The 21846-nt window shown below is 34.5% G+C and overlaps 1 protein-coding gene across 1 annotated transcript in view; it reads left to right on the top strand.

Moving 5' to 3' along the window:
* Aldh (Aldehyde dehydrogenase) overlaps window positions 1-21846 on the top strand; it is a 282929-nt gene that overhangs the window by 45068 nt on the left and 216015 nt on the right. Inside the window, exons 2-3 of the mRNA XM_090390950.1 lie at window positions 916-1020; window positions 17532-17672. Of these exons, the coding sequence (XP_090247076.1) occupies window positions 916-1020; window positions 17532-17672 (246 nt within the window). The remainder of the gene's footprint in view (window positions 1-915; window positions 1021-17531; window positions 17673-21846) is intronic.

The following is a 21846-nucleotide window of genomic DNA, read 5'->3' as shown; positions in this document are numbered from 1 at the left end:
AAGTACCAATTGATTCCGACTTATATTCCTATCAACAAAATTTCTTCCTTATTGCCTTCTACAAAAGATAAACTGTCATCTCTGTCTTTGGCTGGCGTTTACCAAATACCTTGCGAATGTGATGTCTCTTATTTTGGACAAACTGGCCGTTTTTTGGAAAAAAGAATAAAAGAACATCAATATTATATTGAGTATAACAAATCTCTGAAGTCTGTTCAGATGCAGCACAGTATTGACTCTACTCATAGTGTCTCCAGTGGGATAATGCAGTTCTCCTCCATAGATGCAGATTCAAATATGAACGCTTATTCAAAGAAAGTTGTGAAACTATCTTACACCGAATTTAAATAGAAATGACTGTATGTCTCTCTCAAAGATCTGGGAGACTATTATCTTATGTAAAACACCATTTATTTTAATAGATTAAATTTGTTATTTCTATTATTTCCTGGCACGTGGTAACAATTGTATTTTAATAGGTGATCCACCGAATGTTTTGCCTGTATTCCATTCCTATTACTGTTACAGACACTGAAGATGTACTATTAATTTTAGTACAAAATATCTGTCCTTTTACTAATTAAAGATATCACTGTGGTTTTTATGTGTTACTTTATTATTTAATTACTATTCCACAGGTTCCACTAAAAATTATTATCCTCTGATGAGATGATCAAATCCAAGACCCTCAATCTTCATGTGCCCTCTGTTACATACTGCCTTAGGTAGTTGTCCCTCAAAAACTCAAACTCAATTTTCTTTACTTCCAGTTGCTATCTCATCATCCCAGTCTATATTGCCATAATTAAAATTGCCCATAATGATCATCCTTTTCTTATTTGTTTGGCTAATTTGATTGTGAAAACATAAATGCTGTATACATGTGAATCTCAATTTTTTTTTTTATTTTTTTAGATATTTATCAACAATGAGTGGCATAACTCAGTTTCTGGTAAAGAATTTCCAACTATAAATCCAGCTACAGGAGAAATAATTTCTTATGTTCAAGAAGGAGATAAGGTAAGAATCTGAAAAAAGTAAGTTACTGCATATTTAATATAAAGTTATGACTTTTTTTTGTTGTTTATTTATATAAAAACTTACTGTTGGAGGCTATTGCAGTCTCTGAAGAAAACACTGATTGATTCAGCCAGAGCAGCATGTCATGAAGATGTTTGCAAAGATAGAATAATCCAAACTTCATGATGGAATCAGAAAGTTAAAGAACAAGTCATAGAAAACAGGATGACTTACTGAAAGTTACCAGCAAGTAAGTCATCATGTGCTTCAAGAAAATATAGAGAAAAATGTAAGAAAGCAAAGCAGTGTATAGAATTAGCTAAACAAAAGTCATTGGAAGATTATGAAGGAGTCAAAAATATTCTAGAGTCTATTGGAAAAGGAGAACTGTGAACTGATATTTTTAGTAATTACTTTGATAGATTGTTAATTGAAACAAAAAGTGAGAGAATGCTAGTAATGCAATCATGAGTACATATCAGTACTTGAGGTAGGAAAACTTTGCCAAGAAGTGTGGAAAGTCAATTTGGAGTAGATGATATACAAAACAGAAATTCTCAAATACGGATATATAAAACTCTTAGAGTAGCTGCAAGCATAATTTAGAATGCTTGGTCAGATAGTTTATTTCCAAATGATTGGAGTGGAGCCCTTAATACTTTTTTTTTATAAAAAAAGGGAAATAAAACCAATGTGAGAATTAGAGGAATATCTCTAGTTTGTGTTCCAAGTAAACTTAATGCATCCACACTTGAGGAGAGGCTAAGAAAAACTGCAGAAAGAAAATCCAGAGTAAAAAAAAATGAGCTAGGTTTAGATTAGAAGTTGTCAGGTTGAGATGTTCACTTTAAGACAGTTCAGAAATCATGGGATTATATTTCACAGGAAGAACTTTTTCATAGAATGGAAGAAGAGATTAGAACAAGAATGCATTCCTGGAAGCCATATAAGGTGGGTGTGAGCAGATGCATAAGGAACAGGTTCTTTGCATGGGGAATGGTTAGTGAGTGGAATGTGTTGCCTGACATTGGTGAATGCAGATATGCTGAATGAGTTTAAAGCTTGGTTTGATGGATTTTGCATGTAACAATGTGTGGCTCCCATGATAAGTCTTTTAATTCTATGGGGGTCTGGTGTTAATAATAATATGTAAAGTTTTCATGAAGTCCCTACATATTCAGGAAGTCTATGATAAATTGTATGAGCATGTATACTCAGAGAATATAGAAAAAAATAAAAAAATAAAATTTAAGCGCATGTTGAAGTAGCTAAAAAAAAAAGGTAAGAGAAGATTATAGAAAGAATATAGAAAAATAGGAGTAGATATTTTACATGAAGAGTTATATGTGTTGTGAATTTTTTATGTGCGTGAATCAGCATAAGGTTTGATATGATACATATATTGCTGGTTGAGTGAGACCTGCAATGATTCTAGCTCCATAGGTTCTTCTTCACCTGTCATCCCCTAGCAGGAGGTTGGAAACCACGTCACACAACTTTTTTCTTTCTTTCTTTTGCTGATCTAGAACATTTATCGTAATTTAAGCCAGTCCAGTCCTTAATGCCTTCAAACCACATTCTCCTGGGTCTACCTCTTCCTCTTTTTCTGTCCAGTTTCCCTTTTAATATAAATTTCTGAATGCCTTCTTGTCTAGTTAATGTCCAAAATATTTAAGTTTTCGTTCTTTAATGATTTTCATTAATGTTCTTTTCATTTTTGCTTTCTTTAAAACATCTTTGCTTTTAATTTTCTCTGTCCATGATATTTTCAACATTCTTCTGATGGTCCACATTTCAAAAACTTCTCATTTTTTCTCTGCTTTATTTGGAGTCCAAGTTTCACTATTGTACAGAAGGCTTGACCAGATATAGCACTTTATTAATCTTTTTTTTGTGTGTGTGTGTGTGTGTGTGTCTATGTTAATGTCTCTGGCTTTTCTTGCTATCTGTATTCATCTTTTTATTTCTTGAAGGGAATTTTTTCCTTCTGTAAACATTTGTCCCAAATAAAAAAATTAAAAAAATCAGCTAATGCCTTTTTATTCCTGTATAGGAAGTAGGCAAGACCGTTTTAGCCCTATCTAACTTTTGGAGACTGAGTGGGCAGTTCAATCTCAATTGGTAGCCAATCAGAGATAGCTGGCCCAAGACTATCACTAATTAAGCAGTACGTAGTGAAGAGATGGCCCAACAAGTGCTGCTATCTCATGGTCTCTAACCCTAACACAATATATTTAATGTCTGAAAATAGTGTGGGTTCTACAGTCGATTTTCTTGAGTTTAAAGGATGAAAAACTCGCTTGCCTGTGCCAGAGATCGACTAATTTGGGAAGTGATCTAAAAAAGGCTTGGAAAAATTTCCTCTAGTTGCCAACTAGATTTGAAACCAAGTCTTCCTTTGTGGTCAAACACTGTGGTGTGCAAACACCAGATCCACTGAGCTACACAGGCTCTTGTCCCAAATATATACCATATTTTTCGATAGATAACACGTTCGTTATCTATACAAAAAAGTCTAAATTCGTTCAATAAATATTAAGTAATACTTCTACCTTAGTTTTGTTATTACGTTTGATTTACCTCTCATGCGCAGTATACATTTGAAAGGTATGAGAGGTAAATCAAACGTAATAACAAAACTAAGGTAGAAGTATTACTTAATATTTATTGAACATTACTTGAACGCACACTTAAATTGTTTCTCTTCATCAATCCAAAAACCCAAGATGGGTAGGCCTTGAAATCTTTATATTATCATTTTGCGCAATTCTCTTTGATTCCTGCAACACATGGACAGTAGATATTCTCATACCTTTAACTGTTTCACTAACAACCCAATCAAACAGTTTTTTTTCTATGGTTGGCCACAAGCACCGTCTAAAACCTCATAGCACGTTTCCTTGTACGTAAACATTTCAAGACTGTTTCAGCCTTTCACCATTCATGAACACTACTTTCTCCAACATTGAACAATCTACCAGCTTCACGATTCCCTTTTTCCTTTGCTACTTCTATCACTTCAAGCTTGAACTGCGCTGTATAGGATTTTCTCCGAGAAGTACTTCTGTCTTCCATGGGTAATTCAGACCTAATAACAAAATATAAACAAATAATGATTTACTTTATGAAATTTTTTAAAACAGGATGTATGGAATAATCAACCACTGCTACTAGCAACACGTGCTTTTAAAGAATTCCTCCATCCTCTGTCTGTACTTCCCTAACTCTGTTGCTAGTTGGCTTATGCGCGTTATCTATACATCAAAAGGAGTGATGAAAATGTTGGGATGAGCATTATCTATTGAAAAATACGGTAAATGATTTTACTTGTTCAATTTTTCTTTTGGTTAACAGTTATATTTAGTTTTTTTATTTATTACTTCTTTTGATATAATCATGTGCTTTTTTTAATAATAATTCAGGTTAATAATTAATCCCATGTCTAAGCTTCTGTTTCTTTGACTAAGTTTTGAAGATCAGATTCAGCAATAAGGACTATGTTATTTGCATACCTGAAGTTGTTGAAGTTTCTACCCCTGACTTTTACCACTTCAATTTTAAAGATATTGCAGAATTTTACCAATTCTGCAATATCTTTAAAAATTTGTTTTCTATATATATTATACAATAAAGGTGATAAGACACATCCTTGTCTCTTCTTTTTTGATTTCAAAGCTGTCAGACTTATGCACTTTTTTATTTTATTGAGGCCATTTGATTCCAGTATATATTTGTAATTATATGTAGATCTTTTCCTTTTAGACCATTATTCTGTAGGATATGTATTAATTTCATGTGATCTATTGAATCAAATGCTTTGGTGTAATCAGTAAAACAGATATGATTTTCTAGTTATCGAGGCTTCTTTTGCATAATGTTTTCAGCTTGAAAATTCCTTCTCTTGTACCTTTTTGTTTTCTTGAAAACCTGACTGAGTGTCTTCTATTTCTTTTGACAAAGTGCCTTTCATTCTTTTTAGGATTATTCTCAGTAATAATTTCATAATATGGCTTGTTAAACTTATTAGTCTATATTCTGAACATTTAAAAGTTCTTGGAATTTTGGGAATAGTGACAAAGATGGATTTTCTTAAATCATCAGGTCCTGTATCATATATATATATATATATATATATATATGTATGTGTGTGTGTGTGTGTGTGTGTGTGTGTGTGTGTGTGTGTGTGTGTGTATATATCATTAAAAATGACCTTTAGATTATTAATTATGTTTTTATTTAATTTCTTCAACAATTCGATAGGGATCTGATCAGGGCCTGGTTCACCATCCGTATTTTGTATATCTGGTGCATCTGTGCAATCAGAGTCAAATAGTTCTTTTCCATATTCTTTCCATCTTTTTATGATATCTTGTGTTTCTAGTAGTATTTTTGCATTTTGATCTTTTATACAAATATTATGGTTGAAATTTTTCTTTTTATATATTTCTTTGCTTTTGTGTTTATTGTCCAATTCCTCTGTTTCATTACATTTTTCATTTAGCCACTTATCTCTAGCCTTCCTGCATTCATTTTTTATTGTTTTACTGAGTATTTTATACTGTGTGTATTTTTCTTTTTAATCTTTCATTCATAAGTTCTAATATTGATTCTATCATCCAGGGTTTTTTCTTATTGTATTTCATTTTTGGAATAATTTTGTTGTCCATCTCATATATTGCGCTTCTAAATTTTGACCATATTTTTTCAATTTCTTCTGTGTTGCTAAGTATACTGAAAGACTTGACCTGACAGCTCTGAATGACAGCTCTACATAATCAAATTTTTTCCTAATTTCTGAGTTAAACACCATTATGTTATCAGGTATATTCAGAGCTGTCAGGTCAAGTCTTTCAGTATGATTGTTTTTAGAAATGTTTTTTTAGTTTAATCTTTAAAGTATATGCAACAGGATTATGGTCTGAACCTATATCAGCACCTGGGTATGTTTTGATGTTGGTTATATTATTTTTGTATCTATTATTTATCATTATAAAATCTATTTGATTTCTTATAGAGTTATCAGGGTTTGTCCAAGTATATAGTCTACACTTTGGATGTTGAAAGAAAATATTCATTATGCATAGGTTGTTTTGAATGCAGAATTGTATCATCTCTCACCTCTTTCATTTCTTTCACCCAATCCAAATTTTCCAACAACCGAATTTTCTTTCCTTTCTCCAACTTTTACATTCAAGTCATCCAAAACTGAGTATCTCATTTGATTTAACATATTCAATAGATTTTTGTAAGTTTTAAAAATCTTCTATTTCTTCATCACTGTGAGTCATTGTAGGGGCATAAACCTGAATAATTATGAAGTTAAAAGACTTTGTGGCTAATAAATGGGCCACAACCCCATTACAGATTTAAAGATGCTTTTCTTAATCATGAAACCCACTTCATATTCATACTTCTTTCCACCAGAATATACAACTGTAAAGCCATCTTTATCTAGTTTTCTTGAGTTAGGCCATCTGGTTTCACTAATTCCCATCACATCAACTTTAAGCCTTTTCATTCCTGTATAAGATTGTTCATTTGCCCATAGGTTCAGTATTATTAATAATCATAATAAATATTGTAAAATTGTGGTGGGGTGCTGCTTATGATAAGTGATGACCTATGTCCTCTAAGAGTGGAGAATTTGGAAGGTAGTGAGACAAATGATTTTGAGAGCGTATGGTGTGAGGTAGAGGTAGGCAAGACAGGATATTTAGTGGGGTGTTGCTACAGACCCAGGAGCACAGAGGATGGGGACCAGGAGATGTTTAGACAGCTAAGTTTGGCAAGTGCAAGAAGAATGATTGTTATGGGAGATTTTAACTTCAGTAGTATAAATTGGAGAGAGGAAGATGCATGTAACAATAGGGGAATGGAATTTCTAGAATTCTTGAGGGACAAATGTCTTAGGCAACATGTAACAGAGGGAACAAGAGGTTCAAAAATTTTGGATTTGGTTATAGCATCAGAAGAGTTGATAATAACTGAGTTGACGTCTCTCCCACCAGTTGGAGAGAGTGACCATATGGTTTTGACTTGGAAAATGAATAGACATGCAGGAGTATCAAAGAGACGGGAACTTATGTGGAATTATAAGGCAGGTGATTATAATAGTCTTAGACGTCAACTTCGGGAAGTTTCATGGAGGGAGGAATTGGAAGGCCAGGATATCACCAGTGCGTGGGAAATTGTGAAAGAATATTTGTTATCAGCAATGGTAAGTTGTATACCACGAGTGAAGAAGAGGGCGCAATTTGGAGTAAAGTGGATGACAAACAATATTAAACAGGAATTGCATGCGAAAAAGAGGCTATGGAAGAGATATAAGGAGACAGGTGAAGAGATGCATGAGGAATATAAGACACAGGCCAGAAGAGTGACTCGTGTGGTAAGGAAAGCGAAACTGGAATATGAGAGGAGATTGGCCCTAAGATCCAAAGAAAATCCTAGGGAATTTTTTAGCTATGTGGCCAGTAGGAGGAGAAATGACTGTGGAAGAATGATATTGTGGGATAAAAATGGGAATAGAGTGACTGATGCAGAGGACATAGTGGAATTGTTCAATGAACACTTTATTGGAGTATTTCATCCTAGAGGAGTCAGTTTTAATGCTAGAGGGATAGGACTGGTACGAGGTCTGGAGGTACAGGAGGAGAGTGTGTTTCAGATACTGAGTACTCTGGATGTCAGTAAAGCTGTGGGACTGGATGGTATTTCGCCACGAGTTTTGAGAGAATGTGCTAGGGAATTGACAATACCTTTAACGTGGCTTTTCAATGAAAGTCTGGCTTTGGCAAAGGTGCCCAGGGAATGGAAGGAAGGTAAGATAGTGCCATTGCATAAGGGTGGTAACAGACTGGAAGTGTCTAATTATAGGCCAGTCTGTGTGTCATCAGTAGTTGTTAAGATCTTGGAGAAAGTAGTGAGGGACCGTGTACAGCATTGGGCAGATGAGGGTAATGTTATCTGTGAGAATCAACATGGATTTGTGAAAGGACGCTCTTGTTTTAGCAATATGCTAGCCTTTTATAATAAAGTTACAAGAGCATTAGATGAGGGAAAGGCATATACTGCAATTTTCTTAGACTTGGCGAAGGCATTTGACAGGGTGCCACATGATAAGCTGATATTTAAGTTGCAGCACATGGGTCTGGATGTCAGATTGGTCAACTGGATTCAGGATTGGCTGTCTGATAGGTATCAGAGAGTTGTGTATGGTGGAGCAGTTTCCAGGAGGCAGAGGGTTACAAGTGGGGTCCCACAGGGCTCAGTACTAGGACCTATATTGTTTAACCTTTATATCAATGACATAGCCAGTGGATTGCAGGGGGATATTCAGTTGTTTGCGGATGATGCGAAGCTTGGAAGGATTATTAGTAATAGTGCAGATGTGGTAGCCCTGCAAGAGGATTTAAATAAGCTAGATAGATGGGCAAATGAATGGGGGTGTCAGTTTAATGCAGCAAAATGTAAGGTCTTGAGGTTTGGGAAACATCGATGGGATGCTGCATACTCTATGGGAGGAGTTATACTGGAGGAAGTAGGGGAGACAAGAGATCTGGGGTTGATGATTGATAGAAACCTGAAGTTTAGGGGACATATTGCAAAGGTGGTGAAGGTAACACAGAGGATTGCTGCTATTATGAGAAGGACACTGACCTGCAGAGATAAGAGGGTTATCATTCCGTTGTATAAGTCTCTGATCAGACCACACTTGGACTATTGTTCTCAGATTTGGTCCCCAGGATTTGAAGGGGATAAATTAACCGTGGAAAGGATACAAAGACGGATGACAAAGATGGTTTCAGGACTGTACAAGGATAGTTATGAGGATCGGCTGAGAGAATGTGGACTGCAGAGTTTGGTGGATAGAAGAAGGAGAGGTGATATGATTGAGACTTTTAAACTGTTGAGAGGTGGTTACAGGGTTGACACTGGGGAGTTCTTTCGCTTGGTTGATCAGCGGGAAGGAGTGATGACAAGAGGCCATCCCTGGAAGTTACGAAAGGAAACTGTGAGCAAGAGGGTAAGGAGTGGTTTCTTTGTGTGGAGGGTGGTTGAGCCGTGGAATGCATTGCCTGATGGAGTGGTGGGAGTGAGAACGGTCAGTGGGTTTAAGGAGTGGTATGATAAACTTTGTGTTTCTCAGGGGGGGACTTCCCCTCGATGAGTCTTGACAGACTTTACGTCTTAGAAAGGACCTCCCTCGATGAGTCTTTTGACTCCTTGGAGGCCTGAATAATAATAATAATAATAATAATAATAATAAAAGTAGAAAAATGTTTTGAAGGTTATTAAGAAATATTAAATATGGTGGAAAGAGCCAAAAATGAATAAATATTGCAAATGTGATCCAAAATCTCAAGAATATTCTAGGTATCTAGAGTAATTATTTGAGAAATAATTAAACAGTGTAGCTAGTGACAAAATTATGACAGCAAAATATACAAAAGTAGTCTTCACAAGCATATTTTAATATTGGAAGACATTTTTCACAAGCATATTTTAATATTGGAAGACTTTTCACATTTTAGAAACCTAAAATGTGAAAAGCCAGTTGGTAATTAGTGGGAAATACTTAAATATGTAGGATAATGATTCTTATTTTTAGAGGGACCTGTGGCATAGTATAATTATTAAAAACAACACGTAAGTCCACAGTAATAACTTTAATTAATAAATAAGGTAGCGATTTTGTACTAAAACTAATAGTACATCTTCAGTGTTACAAACAGATAGGAATAGAATACAAGTAACGAACATTCGGTGGATCACCTATTAAAATACAATGTTGTCGCAAGCTAGGAAATGAAAGAAATTAATAAATAATTAATATTTAAGATAGTTTTTTAATGATTACATAAAATAAAAGTCTCCCAGATCTTTGAGAGAGAGAGAGAGAGAGGCAATCATTTCAATTTAAATTCGGTCGGTGTAAAAAAGCTTCACAACTTTCTTTAAAGAGGTGTTCATATTTGAACCTACATCTATGAAGGAGAATAGCTTTATCTCACTGGATATTATGGGTAGATAATACTGTGTTGTGCCAGACCAGACTTCTGAGGTTTGTTGTAATCAATATAATATTGATGTTCTTTGATTCTTTTTTCCACAGAACGGCCAGTTTGTCCAAAATAAGAAACATCGCATTCACAAGGAATTTGGTAAACACCAGCCAAAGACAGAGATGACAGTTTATCTTTTGTAGAAGGCAATAAGGAAGAAATTTTGTTGATAGGAATATAAGTCAGAATCAATTGGTACTTTTTTAAAATTCTACCTATAGGTTCTGAGATTCCTGGAATGTAGGGGATTGGAACTCTGCAAACTGTTGAAGAAACCTTAGGTATTGGAACATAAGATTCAATTATCTGTTGGATTTGATTAGGGTGGTAATTATTAGATACTAGTAACTTTTTAATGATGGAAAGTTCTTATTGTAAGATTTCTGGAGAAGAGCAAACTTTATGTGCCCTATTAATTAGAGATTTAAGAATGCCAAATTTTTGAGATGTATGGTGAGCAGACTTTTTATGAATGTATTGCCAGTAAATGTGGGTTTTCAAAATCAGGGAAAGATGGAGTAGTATAGTCTTCAGCACCAAAGATGCAGATAACATTGTTAATGATATCTCTCTACTCAGTATTGCAGGCAATATTGAGTGGAGTGATGTGAGCAAACATGAGAATGGGAAATTGGATAATGCAACTTATTTGTGCTACTACCAAATATTTGTACCTACTACCAAAAGAAAGTTTTACTAAGGAGAAAGTGGAGGAATTTTTTGTCATTAGAGAAGGAGAAGGCAATTAAAGTTGATAAGAATTATATTCTTGTTTAATCCTTTATTCAAGTGTAAAGCAAATAATGTTTGCATGTACAGTATCTTTACAACTTGGCTACTTATATATAGAAGCAATTAACTTCCCATCAGTTGCGTTAGTATCCCATAATGTAAAGCACACTTCCTTTGTTATGTGTTTATAGCTATGCATTAAGGGAAGGATCACTACCTGGCCTGGGAGCCAAACCCAGGAAGATGCCAAGGTTAAATTAATGCAGAAGTTATGTATTATAAATACATAACTTCTGCATACAATTTTTACTACTTTTTTACTACTTGTATGCCCATATACAAGTAGTAAAAAAGGTGAATCTCTTTATTATTAAAATATTCTGGATCAGAGATAATTCTAGAAATTTTTTTTCCCCCTTCTCCTTCATTATAAAGTAAATTAACATTGACATGAAACTACCTCTACATAAGAGGTAGTTTCATAAACTTTGTTTGCTTACACTTGGATAAAAGATTAAACACCTATCAGACCTCAGTATGTTGAAACCACTCTGGATAATAACTCTTCTCATAATGCATAGCAATATACATCTCCAAAAGGAAGTGTGCTTTGCATTGTGGATTACTGAGGTAATTGATGTGATGTCAACTGCTTCTGTATACAAGTTGCCTAGTCGTGAAGATATTTCATGCACAAATGTTGTTTGCTTATGTTTGTGTAAAGGATTAAGGAATAATATAATTTCTTGTCAACTTTAATTTACTTGTAACTTTGTAAAAACACACAAACTTTCTTCTACTATTAGAGAAGGTAGCTGACATATATATATATATATATTTGAAAAAAATATAGATTTAATGACTATAAGACCGAGATAACATATAAAGATTTTAATGATAAATACTACTAGTTTCGACGTATAGCAGCCTTCTTCAGGTATTTATAAAGGAAAGGAATACTAATAAACATTGAATTATTTAAACAAACTGGAAATTACAGGTACAAATTGCCTCACATAATCGATACATAAAAACATTGTATTTTTTCAAGTTGTTCCAACTGGCGTGCCATTGTTTGTTGCAATTGTGCGTGCAGGTTCACGTGAACGCCAATATTGAATAACTGCAGCATGGCTATCTGGGATGTTATAACTTAAATTGTTGTATCGATTATGTGAGGCAATTTGTACCTGTAATTTCCAGTTTGTTTAAATAATTCAATGTTTATTAGTATTCCTTTCCTTTATAAATACCTGAAGAAGGCTGCTATATGCCGAAACTAGTAGTATTTATCATTAAAATCTTTATATGTTATCTCGGTCTTATAGTCATTAAATCTATATTTTTTTCAAATGTATAACAACCGAGTAAAAGCTGATCATCATATATATATATATATATATAAAGAAAGGTTGATATTTGTTGGAGATCTAAACAAACGAGTAGGAAATTAATACTAGACATATAAAATGTGTTGGGAAAATTTAGAGGGAAGGACAAAACTAATAATAAGTACCTGCTTTTCTGTTTATGTTCAAACATAAAGATGTGTGCAAATATACATATGGCAATAAGATACAAGTAATAAGAAGAGTTTTATCGACTAGATTACTCTGGATCAGTGGCAGCCGGTGAAAATTTTAAGTGGAGGTGCTGCATATATAAAAAAAAAAAAAAAAAAAAAAACACTTTTTTTTTCCTAATCAGTAATGAATTTATTAATAAATAAATTTACATATTAAAAATATTTCATCCTCACCGTGAACAAACACCAATAATAAATGTTTCGTATCAATAGCAATGACAAGTGCAAACGAATATCAGCATTAGATCATAGTGCATTTGTTTTGTGTAACGATAATTGAAAAAATATAATTCTTTTCATATTTTCAACAGTGACACTCATCATAATTCAGCCTTGTATCTATAATAAATAAAATAATTATATATTATTTTTAACAAAATAAGATTTACAAAAAAATAGTTCACCACGAACACGTGCCAGTAATAAACATTTCATATCTCACAGAAATAATGAGCACAGGCATAAAATACACTGCCCAAGTGGCAGTGTATCTAATGACGTAATGTGCAACGACAGCAAATGAATATCGGCGTTAGATTGCAGTGCATTTGTTTTGTGTAACGATAATTGAAAAAATATTATTCTTTTCATATTTTCAACAGTGACACTCATCATAATTTAGCCTTGTATCTATAATAAATAAATAATTATATGTTATTTTAACAAAATAAAATAAGATTTACAAAAAATAGTTCACCAGGCACATGCACCAATAATAAACGTTTCATGTCTCACAGATAATAAGGCGCATAAGCGTACTAAAAATACACTGCTGTTTGAGCAGTTACAGTTGGGAATGACGTAACATGCAATGACAAGAGCAAACGAATATCGGCGTTAGATTGCAGTGCATTTATTTCGTAATCTAAAGCGTTAATCGAACAATTCCAATTATTAACTATTCAATCAATGTCAAAACATAAGCTGTAATCTTTAGCATGTTGTACTGCATTTATATAATGTTGTAAGCATTGTTATTATTTATAAACAAACAAAATTTAATTTTTTCATTTTTTACTTGGGGGTACTGCAGTGTCGCAGTGCTTATGTATGGGCCGCCACTGCTCTGGATAGCAATATCTTCATGTTTGTTCAGAACATGAATTATGCGTGGAATTTGAAATATTGGAAAAGGTTATTACCATGTAGTTTTGAGCAGAAAAAAATGGAGAATGGAGTAGCATATTTAAAATAAAAATTAAATGAAAAAAGTTTTAAAAAGAATCAAAGCTGAGTAGCTGTCAGAGATGAAGTGTAGACTTTACCTCTGACAAATGTATACAAATATATATAATTTATATATATATAAAGTATGCAATGTTAATGGAAGAAATATGGAGTTTTAGTACAGTCAAACCTTCAAGACTTGTAGTGAAATTTTCTGCAAGGATATAAAAATTAGAATTTCATGGTTGACTCAAGAAGTGAAAGAGGTAGCTCAGTCCTATAAAAGAAGAAAGTATATTAAAAGTTCCTATCAAATAAGTTGGCAGATGCTCTAAGACAATATAGAAAAAAATGTAAGAAGTGAAAGCATCATGTAAAAGTACTTAAACATGTCTTGGAAACATGGATAAGAATATAGAAGATGAATATCCGGAAGATAGCAACATGTTGTAGAGTCTATAAAAAAAACAACAACTTAGAAATGGAGAAAGAATACTGCAAAAGGAATCTGAGATGATAAAGGTGAAATAAAAACTGAAAATAAAGATATTCTAGATATGTAATTATTACTTTGAAAGATTGTTGAATGATTTATTTATTTATTTAGCGTATGGCTCACACATGAAAAGTTACATTACATTAATCCTTAATATATATGGACATAGTAATATACATATGTACAATAAGAAGACATAATACAGTCATAAAAGAGACACTCAAAAATCAAGAATAGGCTACAACTGAATGTCTAGGTTGATTATCCAGTCGACTGCACTTGGTGTAGCATGGATGAAGTCTGACAGGTTTCCACTGTATGCACGTAGGACACATTCTGCTGTAATATGATTAATTTTCTGGCGGGGTGATCCACAGTCGCACCTGGGTGAGGCAATCATGCCCCATTTGTAAAGGTAGTCTGCACATCTGCCATGGTTGGTGCAGATTCGGTTAAGAGTAGACCAAGTTTTCCGAGGTAGGTCAAAACCTGAAGGTATCTGTGTTGGGTCCACTAATTTATGGAAGATCCCTGTTGAAGTGTTACACCAGGACTCTTTCCACTTCTCCTTCATGTTGAAGCTTGTCTCTGCAAGATTATTTACTGTTAAGATTGGAGGGTGCCTTGACTTTAGCCTGTTTATTTCTTGGGGTGGGATGTCTTCATGGATTGGAAGATTTTGGATTTCCATGATTTTGCTGTATTCATGTAGAAGAAAGTAGAATCTGCGGATGTGTGTAGAGGCGGGATGTTGCTTAGCACTGGGAGCCAGTATGTTGGGGTTGATTTTACAGTTCCAGAAATAAGGCGCATAGTGGTGTTAAGCTGGGCATCAACCAAATACACATGGGTGCTGTTCAGCCGTACGGGTGAGCAGTATTCAGCTGTAGAGTAAACGAGGCCAAGAGCAGTGCAGCGAAGCATTGTTGCTGAGGCACCCCAACTTGTTCCACATAGTTTTTGCAGTATATTGTTTGTTTTTAGCTTGGATGCAGTGTTAATCAGATGTGGTTTAAAAGATAGTGTTGAATGAAACTACAGGTGACAGAACAGTGGTAGAAAATATTCAAGCAGAATGAAATCAAGAGTATATATCAGTACTTGAAGTAGAAAAAGCGATCAAACACCTGAAATATGGGAAGGAAGCTGAGGTATGTGATATTTTATCAGAATGCTTAAGCACAGAGATATTAAACTTTTACAGCAGCTGCACTGCATAATTTAAAAGGCATGATGAAAAGGTCGAATTAGATTGGAATAGAGCTTTCATAGTACCATCTATAAAAGAAGAAAGAAAATTGAATGTGAGAATTACAAAGAATTTTCTACTGAATGTTCCAGATAAGATTTATGCAAGCATATTTCATGACATGCTATGAAAAATTGTGGAAGAGAAACTTGAAGAATAAAAAGCTGGGTTCATGCTAAACAGGAGTTATCAGGATAAGATTTCCCCTTTTTCACCATCATGGCATGTCTATGAGCCCAGCCAGATCTCACTCATGTGCAGCAGGAACAAGTTAGAAAATTAGCCAGCCTGGTTGGCTGAGTGGTTAGAGTATCCGCTCTCCAGCCAAAAGGCTGCAGGTTCATGTTTGTGATTGTCTGTGAAAATACTAGTGATGATGATGGGCAGTAGATGGCACTGGTGTAGATGATGATGGTTGTTTGTGGATTGAGCAGTGGAGACAGAGTTGTAGAATGCCCTCCCTCGATGAGTCATTGGACTCCCTGGAGGTATTATGTAATAATAATAATAAATTACAGCAACAATTGGAAGAAAAATGACAAACTGGAGAATTCAAACATTCAATCCTACTATCAGTCAGTGCAGAAATTTGAACTCTATCACTGCATAGGAAAAGTACGTGACTAATGTGGTGAACAGCAAACCTCGCACAATCTTCCTAATACTCTGCACCAATATACATGGCCTCTGTTCAAACCTCAGCTATGTCCATTTCCATCTCTAGTCTACAAAGGCGGACCATTGACAGAATCAATTTCCTGATGGATGCAACTGTCAATTCGTGGTTCCATGACTTCTTGGAACTCCCGAAGTGTTTTCAACTTCTTATGTATTTCAATCTCCATTTGGAACCACAAATTCTCAATGGGGTTGAGATCTCAGCTATTTCCTGGACACGGTAGTTTCTGAATTGCATGTTCTTTGAGCCACTTATTAACCTGCAACAGAAATTAAAGTTTAAGTACTAAACTCAATTTGTATAGTACTTTTTATGGTTAAAATAGCATTTCTTACAACTTTTTTTCCCTATGACAATAGGCAGAGTCATCCTGAAAGATGCAATTAGTCATTACAGTAAAGTGGTCTCTGATAGTAGGCAGCAATTCTTCTAAAATTTTCTGGTACACTTGTGCATTCTCTGAACCTTTTGTGAAATGCAAGCGACCAACACCATGATATGATATGCAACCAACACACACTGGATGTTACCTGCACTTCAAATCGACTCACCGTATTGCACAGAATCTCAGCATAATTCATATGCTTAACAATAAAGCGACCAGCATTATCTCAGAAGAAAAAGATCTCCTTGATGAACTCACTCTCATATCTCAGACCCTGGTAAACAATGGTTACCCAGGAAATATAATCAAAAAGATTCTTCATAGAAACCCTCCACAACAGCAACCTTCTGTCATGCAATATACATCGTCATCCCTTATGCAGGCTCAGTGACAACAAAAATTGGCAAACTTCTTAAGTCCTTCAACTGGTCAAGACAATATGCCAGATTTTAAGATCACCAAAGGATATTAATACCTTCTTCAAATATGCAGGTGTGTACGACATTCCATGTTCCTGTGGATTAAATTACATTGGACAAACATCGAGAAGCACTAACCACACCATCGATTGGGATAAAAGCTCTATGCCCTATATAGAAGAGGATTTTCAATGTAGAAACTTCAAAGAGGCTGCAGTTGTACTCCGCTCCAGAGAAAATCTAAACAGAAATCAAATGATTCTGAAAGACATCTAGAAAAGCCTAATAAGTTCACTCAGCTTACCAGAATTTTATTTCGCTAAAAACTATATAACTTGCTCAAAAAAACAATGACTGATACCACGTTCCATGTGCTTATGATGTCATGCATTGTTTTAATTTATTTCACAGTGTCACTCCATTCTTCTTTTTTACTAGCAAATGTTGACTTCCATGTACCGTTACACATTGTGAAAAGCCAGACAGAACCACTGGTGAAACTTGTAGACAATTGTATATATTTTTCAAAAAATCTCTGGTCATCTAATAAAGCCAATATAAAGTTCAAGTTTAAAATTAAACATAATTTTTATGTTATTAAAAGAAAGTGAAACCCATTGTAAACAGTACAAAGCAGTATTTCAATATTTTGATTCAGATTTCAAGCCAATTTGTGAGATTTTGTTTTATATTTTTATTGAACCTTTTTTATGTCTTTTTGTTGTTGCATGCAGGCTGATGTAGATAAAGCTGTCAAAGCTGCTCAAGATGCTTTCAGAATCGGATCACCATGGCGTAGAATAGATGCTTCTGAACGAGGAAGACTTCTCTCTCGTCTTGCAGATTTAATAGAAAGGGAGAGACCCTACTTAGCTGTAGGTTACATAACAGTAGCATTATAATATTCTGCTTAACATTATATAAGTTGAGATAAGAATATTACATTCTATAAATTAAGATTATTATTTTTTCCCTAATTTTTCTTTAACAATTAAATCCTTTTTTTTAAAATTTCCATAGGTGATTAAATAGCAATCAGGAAAATGTTATGTAAATAGATATTATTAGTATATATTTAAATAGTAGATATTTACTTTAAAAAAAAATAGAAATGTGGATGAAGTCTGCTGTGTTGATATGATTGAGGAATATAACTAACATATCTTTGCTGTCTGTATTGGTTAGTAAAAATAGAAAAAAAAAACTACAAGAAATTTTTCTGTGATATTACGAGGGTTGTTCAATAAGTCCGTGCAAAAATGAAGAAAACAATTTTTTTGGGACAAACATTTTTTAACATAGTCTCCTTTGAGGTCTATACACTTAGTCCAACGATGCTTGAGTTTTTTGATCCTATCCATATAGTATGATTTGTCCAACTCTTCAAAATAAGTAGTTGTTTCAGCAATCACCTCATCGTTTGATGAAAATCTCTTTCCTGCCAGCCATGTTTTTCATGTTTGGAAACAGATATCAGTTCAAGGAGCCAAATCTGGAGAGTAGGGGGAGGGATGCAAAAGGACTTCGTAGAATAAATCAAACAATTTTGTGGTCACAATTGCAGAAGAGTGAGCGGGTGCGTTGTCGTGGTGAAAAAGAATCTTCTTTTTCACCAAGTGTGGTCGTTTTTTGTTTATTTTTATTATTTAAAAGATCCAGCAAAGACGCATAATACACTCCGGTAATTGTTTTGCCATTTTCCAAGAAGTCTATGAAGATTATGCCACAAGTATTCCAGAAGACAGTGGCCATAACCTTTCCTGCTGAAGGAACGGTTTTCGCTTTCTTTGGTGCAGATTCCCCACTTGCAACCCATTGTTTAGACTGTTCCTTGGTCTCAGGCTGGTAGCGATGATCCATGTTTCGTACACTGTTATTGTTACACCTGATATCTTAGGAATATAGTATTCTCAGCCATCATGGTGTAACATGAAGAATAAATATCATAAATTAAAACCCCTGCATAAAAAAAAAAAATGAATTAGTTAATGGAAAATTTCTTGCATCCAGTAATATGTATAAAACGTAAGGGTTGTTGTTAAAGTAGCTGATAAAGGAAGGAATGTATTAATATTGTAATATGACTTAAAATAAGGAATTCTAACTAAGTAGCTAACAAAGGGAAGTATAGATTAATATTGTAATACGATTAAAAATGAGAGAGTTAAGTAAGTAAGTAAGTAGAAAGGGGTGAGTCATAAAATACGTTATGTGAGAGATTAAATTATTAAGTAGAATTCATAGAAAAAGTTTGAAAGGGGATTAAGTCAGGCTAGCACAAGAAAAGCAAAGCTATTGCTTAGGGCCGATCCCCGGATTGAAACATTGAGAACGGGCTTGCTGATCAAATGACGTTTGGCGAGAAAACGCCACCCTAATTGGTCGATGATTAAAAAACAAGTAGAAGGAGGAGAAATGAAGTAAGAAAAGGTGCCGTTAGGGGAGCAGCTATAAAAGGGTTGGTAACCCCCTGGAGAAGGGACTTTTTTTTTGGATAGTCGCTTTTGGCCTGGGAGTTTGGTTTTGGTTCCGGTGGAGTTCACGGGGTTTTCCTGAGTGGCGACAGGGGTGATATCTCCTCGTCACAACACGGAAACGAAAGTGAGCGGGATTTTGATTCCCGTTTTCCCGAGTAGGAAGCAAAGGAAAAATTGCCATTGAGTCCTAGAAAAGGAGGGATCTTCTTCGTTTCGATGCTAGTGATAGCTACGCAAAGCAGAAAGCTGTAAAGAGATCGATGTCCTCGTTGCTGATAGTAGAGCAAATATATGCGTGTTAAAGTATTCCAGAGTTATGAGAAGTTATACCAAAGGTTCGTTTGGAAAAGAATAAAGGTCCATACGAAAAGCTCAAGAAGGGTACTGTAAATCATAACCTATGTTAGCTAGAAATTTGTCTGTGAAAAGTATCGTGATTCCAATATAGAACTGTTGAAGTTATACTAGGACTTTAGTATATGATAGAATGTGTTATGTGTAGATTGACTAGTGTTAAAGATTTGTGAATGATTAAGAGTCCTAAGGTATTTTTGCATGTCTATTATATTGCACAAGATATTTAAATGACATAATTGTGTGTTAGTGCAAATAACGGTATAACGGAATAGTGTGAATTAAGTAAGTACGTATCCTAAGGATTGAATGCCTAATGTAATGTATAAAATAATTGAAATGTCACTGTGTTAGCAGTGAATAACTTGTTAATCTACTTCAGTATGAAAAATCAGATAGTGTGAATTGATCTAATTTGTTCACATCAGGTGAATTTATGAATTAATGTGTATGGCAGCATAATCACAAATATTTTAGTTTAGTATTTGAATTGTACCATGTTTAGAAACTTAATAAACCTTTTGTTCAATGATAAAAGAGTTGTCTGATATTGCTAATCCAATGCACCGCTTAAAATCATCATACCTAATCATGCGGGAAATTTAATGTTGAGGAAAGAGATTAAGAGTCACGACTGCAATAATATTTAAATACTAAGAGATATATTCGAGATTGACTTTCTCCCTATTTATGACAACATAAATGGTGCAGTTGATAACCACTTGAAAATATTGTACTTAGTCACGTGGAAAATTTAAGTTGAGAATCGAGTTAAGTGTCATGACTGCAATAGTTACACTTTCAAATATATTTGAGTTCTTTCTCCTTGTTTATGTATGTAATATCCTAAACTAAATATCCCAAAAGGTGCAGTATAAATACAAATATTAGGGGTACTACGGGGAGCAATAACTTAGATATTGGTATAAGTTTTGGTAAAAACTCGGGCACAGAAGTTAGAAGAATATAGATAAAAGGAATTTGTAAGATTAGAGCAGAAATTGTAAATTGGGACACAACATTATGAAACAATGCAAAAATTCCTCTGAATTCCGTTGAAAGCGCTGTCCTTGCAACAGTTCACACATTGACGCTTTTGATCCAATGTGAGCAAAAACTGCACCCATCTTGCAGATAGTTTTCTCACATGTAAATGTTCATGTAAAATATTATGTACGCAGTCATTTGAGATGCCCACAGCCTTAGCAATTTCATGCACCTTCTATCATCCATCACCATATCATGGATTTTTTTAAATAATTTCTGGAGTAGTGACCTCAACAGGGCATCCAGAACGTTCAGCGTCTCTTGTGATCATATGGCCACTTTGAAAGTTACTAAACCACTTATAAACCATTCTAATCGAAAGTGCAGACTCACCATAATGTTTATCAAGCTTAGCTTTGGTTTTCTGAGCCATTTTGCCTTTCAAGAAGTAATGTTTAATCACTACACGGTACTTGATTGATTCAAATGAACGCCAAACACAGAGTAATAGATCTATTTGACTGAAACTTAGTGTGTGATCCTCTAACAGTTGCCAACAACTAAAAATTACCTTGATATGTACTGGTGGCACCATCTCATAGACTTTGCATGGACTTATCGAACAGCCCTCATAAGTCATTAGAGAACACTACTTAAAGATCATTCTTCTTCTTATTGTGCTATCTTCTATCGAAGGTCAGCAACCATCTTGGCGAACAAACTGCGCTCTTGTGCTAATCTGAGCAGTTGTGCACTGCTCCTTCCTGTCCACGTCTTGATGTTGTCAAACCATGATATTCTTTTTCTTCCTCTAGTTCCTTTGCCATCAGTTCTTCCTACCAAAATAGTTTGTAGAAGTTGGTATTTGCTGTTTCTCATGATGTGGCCAAGATATGATGTTTTTCGTTTCTTGATTATTTGTTGTACAAGATGTTTAGTTTTGCCAATGGATTTTAAGACATCTTCATTGGTAATTTTTTCTGTCCATGATATCTTTAGCATTCTTCTGTATAGCCACATCTCAAAGGCTTCAATTTTCTTGATGGTTGTCGCCTTCAATGTCCATGTTTCAACTCGATAGAGCAGAATAGACCACACGTAGCATTTCAGCATTCGGCATCTGACTTCCATGTTTAGGTCTTTATTGCAGAATAGTGTTCTCATTTTCATGAAGGACTGCCGTGCAACTTCAATCCTTGTCTTTATATCTATTTTTGGATCCCACCGTTCA

This window comes from Typopeltis vanoorti, chromosome 3 (assembly GCF_054136105.1).
Source record: "Typopeltis vanoorti isolate ZY-2024b chromosome 3, IOZ_Tvanoo_1.0, whole genome shotgun sequence".
In the NCBI taxonomy this organism is placed as follows: Eukaryota; Metazoa; Arthropoda; class Arachnida; order Uropygi; family Thelyphonidae; genus Typopeltis; species Typopeltis vanoorti.
The sequence above is the reverse complement of the archived record's forward strand: the minus strand, read 5'-3'. Positions and strand labels throughout refer to the sequence as shown.